The 13,815-nt window shown below is 38.5% G+C and overlaps 1 protein-coding gene across 1 annotated transcript; it reads right to left on the bottom strand.

Moving 5' to 3' along the window:
* Positions 1-2,305: 2,305 nt before the first annotated feature.
* LOC144473708 (uncharacterized) lies at positions 2,306-2,971 on the bottom strand. The gene is made up of 2 exons (XM_078187831.1): positions 2,694-2,971; positions 2,306-2,468 (listed from the first exon to the last, which is right to left on the bottom strand). Exons 1-2 carry the CDS (start codon positions 2,969-2,971, stop codon positions 2,306-2,308), a joined length of 441 nt encoding a protein of 146 aa, XP_078043957.1.
* Between the last annotated feature and the right edge of the window lie 10,844 nt (positions 2,972-13,815).

Genomic DNA, 13,815 nt, shown 5'->3' with positions numbered 1-13,815 from the left:
CTGATACAACGTAGCTGTTGTGTGAATTGCAAGACTCGATTACATATGCACAAAATGCATTAAAAGTCGTATAAAATGGAATTGCTGTAGATGAGAAATGTTGCTTTGGACTTAGTAATAAAATATTTTTGACGACAACCATCTAACATCTCGGTATGTAAATTTTCTACAGGACGTTTGAAGTGTTAGTTGTATATTTGGCAGAGCTCTCCCGTAGTTTGAGAATAAATATTTTCGCAGGTAATTTTTGTTTTGTTACCGAGAGGCGATACAAATTGGGCGGGACAGATGAATTCGCATGTGGATGCGGCTTTATGTTGCGAACAAGGGGCGCGTACAAAGCGGCCCGCGTTTCCAGCATGCGTTGGCACGCGTATGCATAAAAGAGACGTACTGCACACGTATTCATTTGCATAGTTATTCATTTGCATAATGCATGCCTATGTGCTCGCACGCACACCGCCTCTGTTATTCATTCGCGCATGTTATTTACTGTTTTTACAAGCTGAGAAGGATTCGGGGCATAAGTGTATCAGCGACAGAGCTCCCCTAATTAAATGCCGCTTCAAACAATGTTGATAAACTATTTAATTCTCTCATTCCCTGCGTACTGTCTCCTGTAACCGAACCGAAAGCATGTACGCAAATCCCGAGTTTTATGAAATGATTTACACAGGACCCGCTTGCAAAATATTTTGTTTAACTACGCTCCGGATGTAAATGCAAATTTACATTTTTATGATGAAGAGTCAAGAGAGCGCGACGCGGAACAAAATTTGTCTCTTAATATATTAAAAGTAATGCTGCAAACGTGTAGGGTTCTTTGTCAAATTTTATCTCATCGTCAGTAATATAGATAATTATTAGCAGGAGAATAATTAACGGTTAACTCGTTCAACGCAGAATTCAAGCAGTAGTAAACAATTATTGTGACGAATTTAGTAATTCGAAGTACATGATTAGTGGCAGACTTTTACTACTAATTTCAACGAATTTTAAGATATAAAAATTCAATAATTGTTGAAAATAAGTCACTGCAACGTTTATGTAAGCGATTCGCAGTCGTACATTTTACAAACCTGTGATCGTTTGATTAACCCTTTCGGTACGAGTAGTCGGCCCGCCGCGCCGAAAATTCGCACATGATCAATGCTCCTTTGTATGAAAATTTTCCTAAGCGCTAAATAAAAATTGGGCTTAATAAAACAATGTTTTTTGAACAAAATGTGTTGCTGGTAGATGTCGTGGTTTCACGGGTATAACTAAATGAACTACGCGCCGGGCACTATAAAGAACAATATATTTATTATATAATGGTGGATGAATGTGGATTCTATAAAACACTTATAATGCAGGACGATCGTTTACTATACACGCGGGACGTTCAGAATCAGAATGACGCATGTGCAAAAGATCGGTGTCCTTTGCTTCGGTTATGTGGGTAATTCAGTGATCCTCATTACCAACACTCCTCCTATCGCAATTAGCCACTATAACATTGATTACTATTCATAATAAACATAAAACTCATTTAATCTATTAACATTTATACACATCTCATATGTTTTATCTTTGACAACGATTTTATGAGTATGTCTGTCATCGTGTTTTCGGTATTTAAATATACTACACTTATTATTCTTTTTTCAATTAATTCTTTGGTATAATGGTGACTGATGTCAATGTGTTTACTTTGTTTGTGAAACATAGCATTTTTCGACAGTTCAATAGCACTTTGATTATCACAATAAATTATTATCGGTGATTCTACATATCTTTCAAATTGCATATGTGCGAGTACTCTCTTCGTATACACTACTTCGCGTGATATTTCTGATAAAACTGCGTATTCTGCCTCCATCGTCGACAATGCTACGGAACCGTGTTTCTTTGACTTCCAACTTACTGGTCCACTGGCTAATAGTATGACATTCCCAGTACACGATTTTCTGTCATCAACGTCACCTGCTCAATCTGAGTCGGCGTATGCCTGTATCTTCTCATTGTTCCTTGCCTATCGGATACCATAGTGCTTCGTCCCACTTAGGTATCTCAAGAGTCGCTTGGCTATATCCCAATGTGCTTTCCCTGGATCTGAAACAAATATACTTAATATGCTCACCGCAAATGAAAGATCTGGTCGCGTTGCGTTTGCTAGGTAAATTATTCCTCCAATGAGCTCACGATATGGCCTCTTCTTCATTTCCATCCTTTCCTTGTCATTGGACGGTCCCATTTCTTTTGATATCTTGGTGTTTGCTTCTACAGGTGTAGATACGGTCTTTGCGTTTTGCATATTAAATTTTCAGATCAACTCTTCAATATATCTTCTTTGTGAAAGTTTCATGCTGTCCAGTTCATCGTTTCTTTCTATTTTGATTCCCAATATTTCGTTGATAGGTCCTAAGTCGGTCATTTCAAATTTTGACTCTGGTAAACATTTGGCTTCCTTTAATTTTTCAATGTTCCTTCCAAAAACGCGTCTTTATCCTTTCCAAAAACGCAATGACACGGGTCGGCTTCTGTTCGTCGTGCTCCTTGTGCTGTAATATATGCATCAATTTTTTTCTACCATTCTCCACCGCTTTGTTTTAACCCATACAACGGTTTGATTAACTTGCATACTTTTTCCTCTTCGCCATTTCTTTCAAATAATTCTGGTTGTTCCATATAAATTTCGTCAGTTAGATCACCTTATACATAGGCCATACATTTCACAGTCCACTGCTACTGCTAACAGTGTTCGAATAATTTCGTATCGTGCAACTGGTGCAAAAACTTCTTCATAGTTTATTCCTTTCTGTTGGGTGTGACCACGGGCAACTAGTGTCGCTTTGTATTTGTTTAGTGTGCCATCTTTATGATATTCGATTTTATATACCCATCTATTGGTTAGTACCTTCCTGTCCTCGGGTCTTGGCACTAGTAACCATGTTTTATTTTTCATTAGGGTATCGTATTCTGCTATCATTGCTTCTAGTCATAATTCTGAATCTTCTCGATTCATAGCTTTTTCAACGTTGATTGGTGTGGTTGATGTTTCTTTTGGATGAAATATCTTCCTGGGTCTACCTCTTTTCCCAGTTCTCATTAATTTTGGTCTTCCTCTTCCGTGCTGCGGTGTCAATGGCGCATCTCCTATTTCATCTAATTGTTCGGATTCTGATTCCTGCAGCATGTCATTTTTATTTTCTGTTTCATCAGTATCTCTATTATTTTCTTTACATATTTCCTCCAAAATTAAATCATCTATTTCATATTCATCTGTACTCACAGTTGTTTGCTGATCTTCAACGAAACGCACGTGTCTTCTTTCGTAGATAGTCCGGGTTCCACGATCCCACAAGCGATAGACTCTCGCTTCGTTCGAGTATCCAACTAATATATACTCTTTACCTTTTGGATCAAATTTATTTCTTACTCTTGTACCTTTCTCTAATGCAATGACCTTGCTTCCTATTTTTCTGAGAAAACCAATAAAGGGTTTTTCATATTTCCATTCTTCATATGGAGTGACGTCTTTGGTAGCTTTGGTTGGTCATCGGTTCTTCAAGAATACTGATGTATTTATCGCCTCTGTCCAAAGTAATGTTGGAAGCTTACCTTGTAAGAGCATACAGCGTGCCATTACCACTAGAGTACGATTTTCTCGCTCAGCAATCCCATTTTGCTGTGGTGTGTATACCGTTCATAATTGACGTGTTATACCATTTTCCTTTATAAATTCATTGAACTCGTTGGATAGGTACTTCTTCGCATTATCCGTCCGCAGCTTCTTTATTCTGCAGCAAGTAGTATTTTTCGCATTTAGTAGTATTTTCAGCTTTACTATTAGGAAATACTTATATAAAATTTGTAACGTGGCGAAAGGAGAAGAAGACAAAAGACTACCATCATTGATGCTATTTCTGGACCGATCGATAATTCCGTTAGACCACGATCGAACTTTCCAGAAGCAACGAGACGCGACAGATTCCTTAGTTACCAAATTGTTATTAACGGTTCATGGCTGGCAACGAGGTAGTATCGATTGCTATTTTTGTGATATTATCTCAAGATCGATATTTATTTTACTATATTTGTTTCCTTTTTCTATCTGTTCTTTTAATTCCTATTATTGGTACATTTATTTAAGATACTCTTTATTGTTATACTTTATATTTATATATTTTACACCTGTTAGCCACATTTGGAATGATTGTCCTGGTTTTTACTTATTAATTGTTTATATATCTATTTATATTTTAGCCCCCGCGATTAGCGGTTGAATTGTAATACCCCCGGATATTCTCTGTAAGCTCGGGGGAACATGTATTGTTAAATAAATGGTGTTAAATAAATGATCCCTCTATATATAGAGGGATCTTCGTCAGCTTCGGTGCTACACCTGTGAGAGAGGACGAGGTAAGCCACGGCCGCTCACAGGATAGTCAGGGAGAGGACGGCCATGAAGGCTGGCCGCCCGTTGTAGAAACTGCATAGGTTCTTCGGTGACCATGACGGTTGGAGAGGACGACCAGGAAGGCCGGCCGCCATCCGGACATAGGGATACGATAGCCTTGCAGCGTAGCTTAGACCTATTGGGAGAGGACGGCCATGAAGGTCGGTCGCCTGATAGTAGTAGATGTTCCATTTGATCAAAGTTGCTTTCGTTGCTCGCCATAGAAGTTAGCAAGGAAATTGATCAAAGTATAAACCTGTAACACCCTGTAACCTGCTAATCAGAATATATCTCCTTTCGTCCTCAGTAATCCTTATATCCTGTGTCCATCCTTATATTCCTCCACCATCCCTCTACAAATTCTGTTATTTATACCGGTCATCACATGGACGCCGGATACATCCGGCACTCGTCCATACTCGTCCGTACCGAAAGAGCTAATGTCCTACCCCTACCACCGATTACCCTGTTCAAAATTAATTCCCACGCACTATGCGGCCGAGGCAAAGACCGGTGACTTAAGCGACGATTCCCGAAATCACGTGTAATTTAAAATTACCATAATGCCGATGTCCCGATTAGACTAGCTGTCTTCAAAGCGAGTCCAAAGGGATTCGCAGCTGGAACGTCGCCGCGGCTCGTTTCCCCGAGTACCGCAGTTTCGGCATCGAGTCTTCCCTCCGCAGACTTTCCTCGTCGTGAAATTGATTCGTGGCTGCGCACAAAGAGTTCAGCACGCGATTTGCGAGCGAAGAACTTGGCGAGGCTGAAAGCCGAAAGCACGGCGGCCGGAGGAGAGGAAGAGGAGGCGGAGGACGCGGCTCGATACGCCGCGAGATGGAAACGACTTCCGGTCGGCACGACCAAAGGAAAAAACTTTTCATTCGAGGAAAGAGATAGCAGGAGTAGTGTCTTCTTCGACCGGCGATCCACGCAACTCGCATAACTACTTCCACTTTCTTTGCTATCAGCAAGGCCGGCGGTGTGTTTTTTTTCTATGAAACACTTTGAAGATGGAACGCACCGCATTTAATATCGGATTCTGAGAAGTATACTTCAAAGGAAACCGTCATTTTTTTATGGTATTTAAAATTCATGGAAGGAATGACTGTTCGGGAAAGTTCGTGCATTTCTCCTCTGGGTTTCCGCAATTCGGAGTTGTCCGAGTAAAACTGTCGTTTTGCAATATGGTGACTTTAGAAAATTTCTTAAATGCAATCGGAGCTTGCAGTTGGTTTCTCTGGGAGAATAAAAGTTTTATCATTCTCAAGTAAAGGAATCAATTTGGAAATTGTGCTAAAGTCCGAGACGTCTACGACTTATGATGTAGACGTACGTAAGTCCGCCATTTTTCAAGGTATCTACTTTCTAAAAATTGGTAAACGAAGCCGAAACTTTTATTTATATCCTCTAAAATCATAACATTGTTTTCTCTCTGTGAAGTAATACGATTATAATTATCAACTGTAAATTGATAACTTCTGTGTACGTAAGGAAGAGTGACGCGTGAACGAAACTGGGGTGTGATTCATGTCCTTTTAGTCTGCGAGAATACACAATAAGAGTAACACGTGCCCGTCCATTCGCAATAATACAAGTAATAATTAAAACGTATTACATTTGTTGATAAACCTAACATCAAGTCTTGTCACTCTCTTTACTGCTTTTAAACAGAAGATCATATTGCAAAGTGTTTCGTAGCCCGGAGTGTCATCTCACAAATAAACATGCAGAAGTCCGTCATTATACATGAGATGGACTTTCTAATAATAGTGAAATAAATCTGAAAACACCTAATTATATCTTCCGGAAAATCCAAGTCTTCCTGTACCAGTTATTCAATGAATTAATTCTCATCCGACAAACTGAAGCACGATACACCAAAGGGCATAGCCGATTAAGATGGCCAAAACTGCCCTTAGAGGTTTTTCAATGAGTCATACACCGTTCGATAGCTGACCAATAAAAACTCATCTGTGCAAAATTTTAACCCTGTAACTTGTCCGTGAGGGTAGTTACAGGGTAAATTAGATTTCGCGGTTTTCCGGCATTTTTCCACCTTTAGCGGCTTTCTAAAATTTTGAAAAAATTATGGCTCATTTTGGACATCGAGCCGGATGTTCTAGAATTTTCTCAGATTTTTCAGTTGCAAGCTGTGACTATCAAAAATGAAAAACCCCCAAAAAATCGGAAATTTGAAGATTTCTCCAAGAATTAATATCTGCAAAACTATTTCATTAATTCCCTGACAAGGTATTATCACGGCTCGTGTACTCAATTTTTCTCAGATTTTTTGCTCGCCTGCAACGTTGTCAAAAAAAATGAAAACCCAACGTGTCGATGTTTTTTGCTGTCAGAATGAAGCTACTACTTTAAGGGCAGTTTTGACCATCTTAATCGGCTATGCCCTTTCCATGGCAGACTGGAGCAACGCGATCCGCGGGTCAAACTACTAAACAGTAGTTGTAAATAATTTATCTGTCGAACCCTAAGTAACAAACACCACCGCGATATATTGGTGTAGCGGTGTTTAAACAACTCGCTTGCTAGGACCCAATCTCTTTGAATCAATACAGAGCGTATACAAACATAGCGCATGCAGGATATTCGACGGAAGATTCTCCGGGACTAGAGTAGAGAGGTACACAGACGGGAACAGTAATTCATTGGAGCATGGCTTTCAATCAAACGTGTCTGTTCAACTCGCAAATCTGAGAAAACTGGCCGACGTAACGGAGCACGGACCAGAACCACTCCATAACGCTCGGAGCGGCTCGATCGAGATGTACTTTGACCGGAGTAATTCAAACGGAGTATCAAACAGTATCGCGTGGCGTTATCCGTACCCCAGAATCGGCGATTACGTGCAATGAACATTTGCATGATTGTGGTCTCGGTTCGGGCCGTGGCGAGCCTCGGTACACGGAGAGGGAGATGCGCTTCTGCAAGAGCCAACATGAACAACGAGAAACGATCGCGGTTTAATTATTAGGAACGAGCGCGACTCCGGGAACGCGATTCGGAAAATGCATCGTTGCGAGCTGCATTCCTTCGAAACCTGTCGGCGTCGAACAATCGAGAAACATTCTGCCACTGATAATACACAAACTCGGTATTCTTTATAGTGCTTGCGGTCTTTCTGGGCGTTTGGTATGAGCCACGTGATGGGTTCGAATCGAAAGTTTCAGATCTCGACGTGAATCCAAATCCAGAAATGTCGGATAAGCGCACATTCTTAACACTAAACCTGCCAAGTCGGTCGCAATCACCAATTCCACACTTTTACTTTTAAAATTTTTTAGATTATAAAGTCTTTTATATACAAAATTATTAAATGGATATCACGATTGATGTATAAATTGTAATACAAATGCCAGAAAGCCTAAATAAATCCAGTTTTGCCATTCTTCAAAAGCAAAACGCGTAGCCACTGTTCGAGCTCGGTAGGTTAAGTGTTAAACGAGTCTGCTGATGGATTTTTCGGAAGGGAATAATGCTGGATTATACTTTCCAATTCTCTACATAAAGAAATAAGCCGTTTATTTTGAAAGTGGCCTAACTCTATTTCTCAAATTTTTCCGGTTGCCATGGTTACATGTACAACTTCATGTTATTTATCAGTAAAACATTTCAGGTTGCTTATATTCCGAGCAAATACGATAATTCTTGACACATAAGTTTTCAGAGTTAGTTCAATAATTGAACCTCATAGTTTGAAAGTGGTCTAACTCCATTTATACTTAAATCAAGATAATATATTTACTACTGATAATGTCTGAAGGCAGTGATGAAGGCAATTTTAAATAATTAGTATTTAACAAGTTAACCTGAGTTTCTGGACAATTGCTTTAGTTGAATAACTAGTACGTTTAATTAATATAAAACCTGAAATTTAATATTAAATTTCAGAAATTATTTCACTCATAGGGAAGAACAGAACAAGACCATTTAGTTCAGATAGTGAAGAAGAAATAGTAACTAATGATTTAAAGAAAAATCGAAAAAGAAACAGAATAATAGAACAATATTCATTTTCGAAACTTTTTTTTTTCCTTTTGTCCAAACTTTGGAAAATAATGTGGAAATCATAGATCACAAATTTTTAATATCAGGACATTCGTTTTTTACCAAATGATAGAGATTTTGGCGTGATAGAAATGTCATTAAAAAAAATAATTTATTGTTCGTTCTCCATTATTAAAAAATGTCGGAAGGGTAACAGCTTTATTGTAAATGAAATAAGACAAGAAGATTTGGTATCAACAAAATTATTAGAAGATGCAAGTTTTAAAAGGGTAAAGAATTCTGATGGAGAATCAATAAGCTGGTTAAAAATATGTTAGTTGCGTTTTGTTAGAAATAAACAGTATAAAATTTTCTATAAGACATCAATGAATGAGAATTAAAATTTTAAAGTCCTGGATTTATTACCACGTCGGGATAGACCAAGAAAGTTCGAAAATATTGTATTGACACCACTGTATAAAAATATCAGACAAATTACAACAGCAAAATTCAAGGACATAATTGACCTATTACGATTAGTATGTATACCATCGGAACATCGTGATTTCTTCAAATCCCTTTCACGCACACAAAATGTAGATGAGTAGTAAATTGTTTTCTAATAAATTGATGTTTTTTATGTTTTGTACGATATGTAGTTAAAGAATGTTTTGAATCGCATAAATTACGTTACCCTTAGACCCTTAGATACACTTAAGTAGTATGACTCCATTAGCATCCTATACGTATATTTTTAAATTTATTGAAACGCAAACCCTTAAATATCTCGATTTGAACATAAATGGAGTTAGGCCACTTTCAAAATAAACGGCTCAAATCAGCTCATCCACTCGTTCGTATACTTTCAGAATGTCAGTTGCCTTCGTGCCATGTTGAATTGTCTGAAACGAGAATTGGCATGCTGTAATTATTTTTGTAGAAACGCGATTATATCCGGAATTTCCGCTAATGAGTACGACGTTTACCGATGTAATAGATCATTAGCAATTTCTCTCGAGGCGATGGTACGCTAATTACCGTTCGTAACAAGTACCAAAGTTAACGTAAACACGTAAACACGTCGCACATCGAGCTGCTGTTCATCAGAAAAAATCTGTCTTGACACAGTGTCGATATATACCTTTCACCAGCGTTCTCATCGTGTTTGTACTCTGACTTTACCAGACTGTTTTACTGAGATTGTTGACCGGTATCTAGCAGACCATGTATAATGATGGCTATACAGTTAAGACCAATTTGCGAAACATTATAACTCTTATAAATCCGGACAAACTGATTTGCATTTTTTTAGATGACAGAGGAACTAGCCTGTTACATGATGATTAACATACTTTTCATTAATTTTGTTATTACTTGGAATAACAAGAAAGTAAAGAATTATTGTTTCTCGACCTTTTTATCTCAGTCTATTGCGTAACTTTTAAAAATGCATTTTGTAGGCCTCGACAATTTCGTTTCTTTGATTTCTACCTACAGTCAGCTTCATATGCTTACATCACGGTTGTCAGTCAGGACATGAATATAAACATGAACAATCTTTGCAATTCTTATAAATTTATTCAATAAATTTTCACCGAGAAATTGTCAATTATTGAACATCTATAACTCGATAAATAGCTACCATAAAATCGTGTTTTCCTAAAACAAAACATCATCATATTTTAATTATTAGTATCGTACACATCCATAACTGCATTGTCCTGAATCGATGGTGTCGCAAAAATTGTTTTAGGGCATACCGTTAACCGCATCGTAAAGTTACACCTTCCCCTTTAATTTCAAGCGAGTATCAAGTCGCTACGACTTTTCTTCGCAAAGTTACAGCTCACGTAACGGGGTTACGGCTGTCCATAGATTGACAATTTCTCGGTCTAAAGAATGTCTGATCCTTTAACCTCTTACCGTACTTTGACGAGTCCGACTCGCAATTAAAATTCCTAGTAATAAATTATTAAGTATGGATGTTATTTGTTCTTTAAAATTGAAATAAAATTCTATAATCCCTTGTTATTAATATTTAAGTATTCGAGTAAATTCAGGCACGGAATAAATGTTAATGTTCTTTCCTTTCTAAGATATTATATCAATCGAAAAATTCCTAATCGCAGTGACAGTGAAGAAAATACTACGGCAAGAGGTTAATCTTGTTGTCGCGTGTACTTTCAAGCTGCAAACAAAAACTCACGTATATTTGAAATCCGGGCAAAGCCGAGGACTTTGAAATCCAGTTACAGGAGCCCGCCGCAGAGGTTCGCGCGAACAGGGCTTGAAAAAAGAAAACCGAAATTTGCAGGAAAGGTGTTCCAGGGTTCCGGCAACCTAATATTTACCGCAAGGGGGTGCGGGGGTGAGTCAATTGCGACGGCGGCGTAGGGCGGAAACGACGCTCGAACGGACAACAGCCTGCAGATTGCTATAAAACGCCGAATCTCGCCTAGCCGGAAGATATATCGCGGCCGATAAAAATGGGCAACCGAGAGGGGTGTGGAGCGCGGTGGCGGGAGCTGGAAAAAATTGGAGCGCCGACACAGTTTCGGGCCAATAAGCGGCCGCCGTAACTCACGGAGTTTCCGAGCTTTTGGCTTCTGGCCGCGAAGTCTGCGGACCGACGCTCGTTTTAGATCCGCGACGCCCTCTCTCTTCGTACCTATGCCTGCTCGACCGTGATTTCGCCCCTCTATCCGCCCTTCTGGACGCAACTTTCCTCTGGGCCGAGCTCCACGACCCGTTTTCCACCCCCGGGATCGGGCCGCCGGCCGAATAACCATCAACGGTCTCGAAAATGAGCACGTTCACCTTAGCTGGAACCGAGGTCGCTTGTCCTTGCTAAGAGAAATCCCTTCCCGGTACCCTGTGCCACTCTATTTTTCAGATTATTGTGGAGGATGGTGCCGAAATTGAGGTAACTGTGAGAGGACTGTGGTGAAACAAGCTTGAAGAGGAGAATTTCTGTTCTCGATTAAAATGAGTGCGCAAATGGACGCAGAAAAAACGAGTAAACAGTAGAAAATATACTTTTCTTCTGTGTAAATGTGTCTGAGTGTTTGCTTCATTCTATGTTATATAAATAGAATAGAATATTTTTAGAACGACTTATTTTATATATTAGGGTGTCCCATAAGTTTCTTCCCTTTTTTTATGCTAAATGAATACACGATATTTGTTATTTAAGGTGGATTTATTATGTTATATACGAACCGTTTTGTTCTATAACCTTCTTCCATCTCTCAGGAAGCCTCATTATGCCCTCTTTCCAAAATTCTTGAAGCTTATTTGCAAAATATTCATATAGGTACGTCTCTATTTTGCTTATGGGTTTGAAAGATTTACCAAGGAGAGAATCGGATGGAGCAAGGTCTGGGGAGTACGAAGGATGAGATAGAACGTCCCAATGAAACTGTAATAATTTTTGCCTTACGGCCAACGCAACATGCGGTCTTGCGCTGTCGTGATGGAAAACGACGCCACGCCGGTTCGCCAATTCTGGCCGTTTTTCTGCTATGGCGGCTTTTAAATTCATCCAGTTGATTGCAATATATGTCAGCATTGATCGTAGCACCTTGAAGAAGGAGCTCGTAGTACACTACACCTTTTCAGTCCCACCAAATGCACAAAAGAACCTTCTACGGATAAAGTCCAGGCTTCGCAACAGTTGGAGGTCTATTTTCCTTAGACCAAGTGCGTTTTCGATGCACAATTTGGTATAAAATCCAAGTCTCGTTTCCAGTGACAAGCCTCTATAAGAAAGGATCCCTTACGCTGGAGAAGTAAACGGTGCAAATCTCGTCTGCAGTGTCGTTTGCACTATTGCCTTTTTAAAAGCATTGAAGCATAACATGTCGCAAATGCTTCTTTTGGCTCTCCATATTGAACGGTGGCGAAAAAATTTTAAAACCAACTTTGTCACCAAGGAAACGTGCTTTGAAAGAGCTCTGGGACGACTGAAACCGATGCCATAAACGGTTAAGAGATAAGGCCTGCATATTTATATAAATACAACCACTTAGTGTCACTCATATCGTAGCGCGGAAAGAACTTATGGGACAACCTAATGTATAGGGATGAACATCAGTACAGACAATGTAAAGAAAAAAGTATAAAATAAACAACAAATAAAGATTTCTATAAATCAGTTGTGAATACTCATCTCGTTGGACATAACCTTGACATTTTTAAGACGACTTTAGAAGTCTGTAAATATGAATAACTATCATTTAAAGTAATACATAGAAACTGGAAGTAATTCTTTAAAGATTCTTGTTGGAGCGTCACAGCAGCGTCAGTAATAGCGACAAATTGTGACGTTATATTTGTGGACTGTATAATGTGTAGGGCCGGAGTTTAGCGGAGAAAAAATACTTATATATTTAGCCTCTTACTATATTACACCTTTGCTTAGGAGGTCGAAGGCCCTCGAATTCTTTCCCAACTAAACATTTTCAAAAATGTTGTCTCTCGAGGTAAACTGCTACCCCTCTCACGCTTTTCTAATACTAGCTGATTGGTTTTCCATGATTTTAACAAGAACTAATCAGCGAGTCTGTTTCAAGAAGTCCGTGTCATAAAGAACATTAGTGCTCGGCACTAACAATTCTTTAAATAATATGTATATTTAAAATCACATTTGCATAAAATTTCAATATTTATGTATTCTGTTATTCTTTCTGTTACAGATACGAATTTCAAGGCTGCTCGAATAGCGCACAGGTAAGAACCAATCATATCGTTTAGAAAAGCCCGAAGAAATATAGCAATTAAATTCAATTACGGATAAATAAGACGACGTATTTCGTTTTTAGAAGTAGTTTAAAGAACGTTGTTTCATTTTCTAAAATCTTGAAATTAATTTCTTGTATGACTGTATGAATGTGCAGGAAAACCAGAGTGGGCGGTAGGCAAGTAACTAAAAATGAGTTGTTAAAACAAAACTGTTTAAGAATAAGATATATAAGATAGTAGAGTAAAAATATTAGTAATAATAATAAACTAAAAATTTTTGGAAACAATTTTTAAAAAGTTGTACTACTTTATGAAATTACCTAAAGAAATTCAAAGCGAGAGATTACAGCATGTGTGAAGTCATTAAGAATGGGATTTGAAGAAAGCTGGCCTGAAAAGAGTGGAAATATTAAAATGAAATAAATAATTAAAGTAAAAGTATTAAGACATAGAAAATTTTAAAAAGAGAATGAATCTAACAGTTAAGTTCTCGCATTATACATTCTCGATTGCATCTACGCAATGACATTTTAACACATTGCTGACCGGTCACGAGTTAACTCGTGCTTTCGTGGCCAAGCGTTGGTGACCGCTCACGAGTAAACTCGTGATAAGGTAGAGTATATTCT

This window comes from Augochlora pura, chromosome 7, assembly GCF_028453695.1.
Source record: "Augochlora pura isolate Apur16 chromosome 7, APUR_v2.2.1, whole genome shotgun sequence".
Classification (NCBI taxonomy): domain Eukaryota; kingdom Metazoa; phylum Arthropoda; class Insecta; order Hymenoptera; family Halictidae; genus Augochlora; species Augochlora pura.
The sequence above is the reverse complement of the archived record's forward strand: the minus strand, read 5'-3'. Positions and strand labels throughout refer to the sequence as shown.

Excerpts from the sequence above, each read along its gene's own strand:
- LOC144473708 (XM_078187831.1), bottom strand. The coding sequence starts at position 2,971 with ATGATAGCAGAATACGATACCCTAATGAAAAATAAAACATGGTTACTA. Across the intron at positions 2,469-2,693 it reads ATGTATGGCCTATGTATAAG|GAACATTGAAAAATTAAAGG; the intron begins GTGATCTAACTG and ends CGTTTTTGGAAG.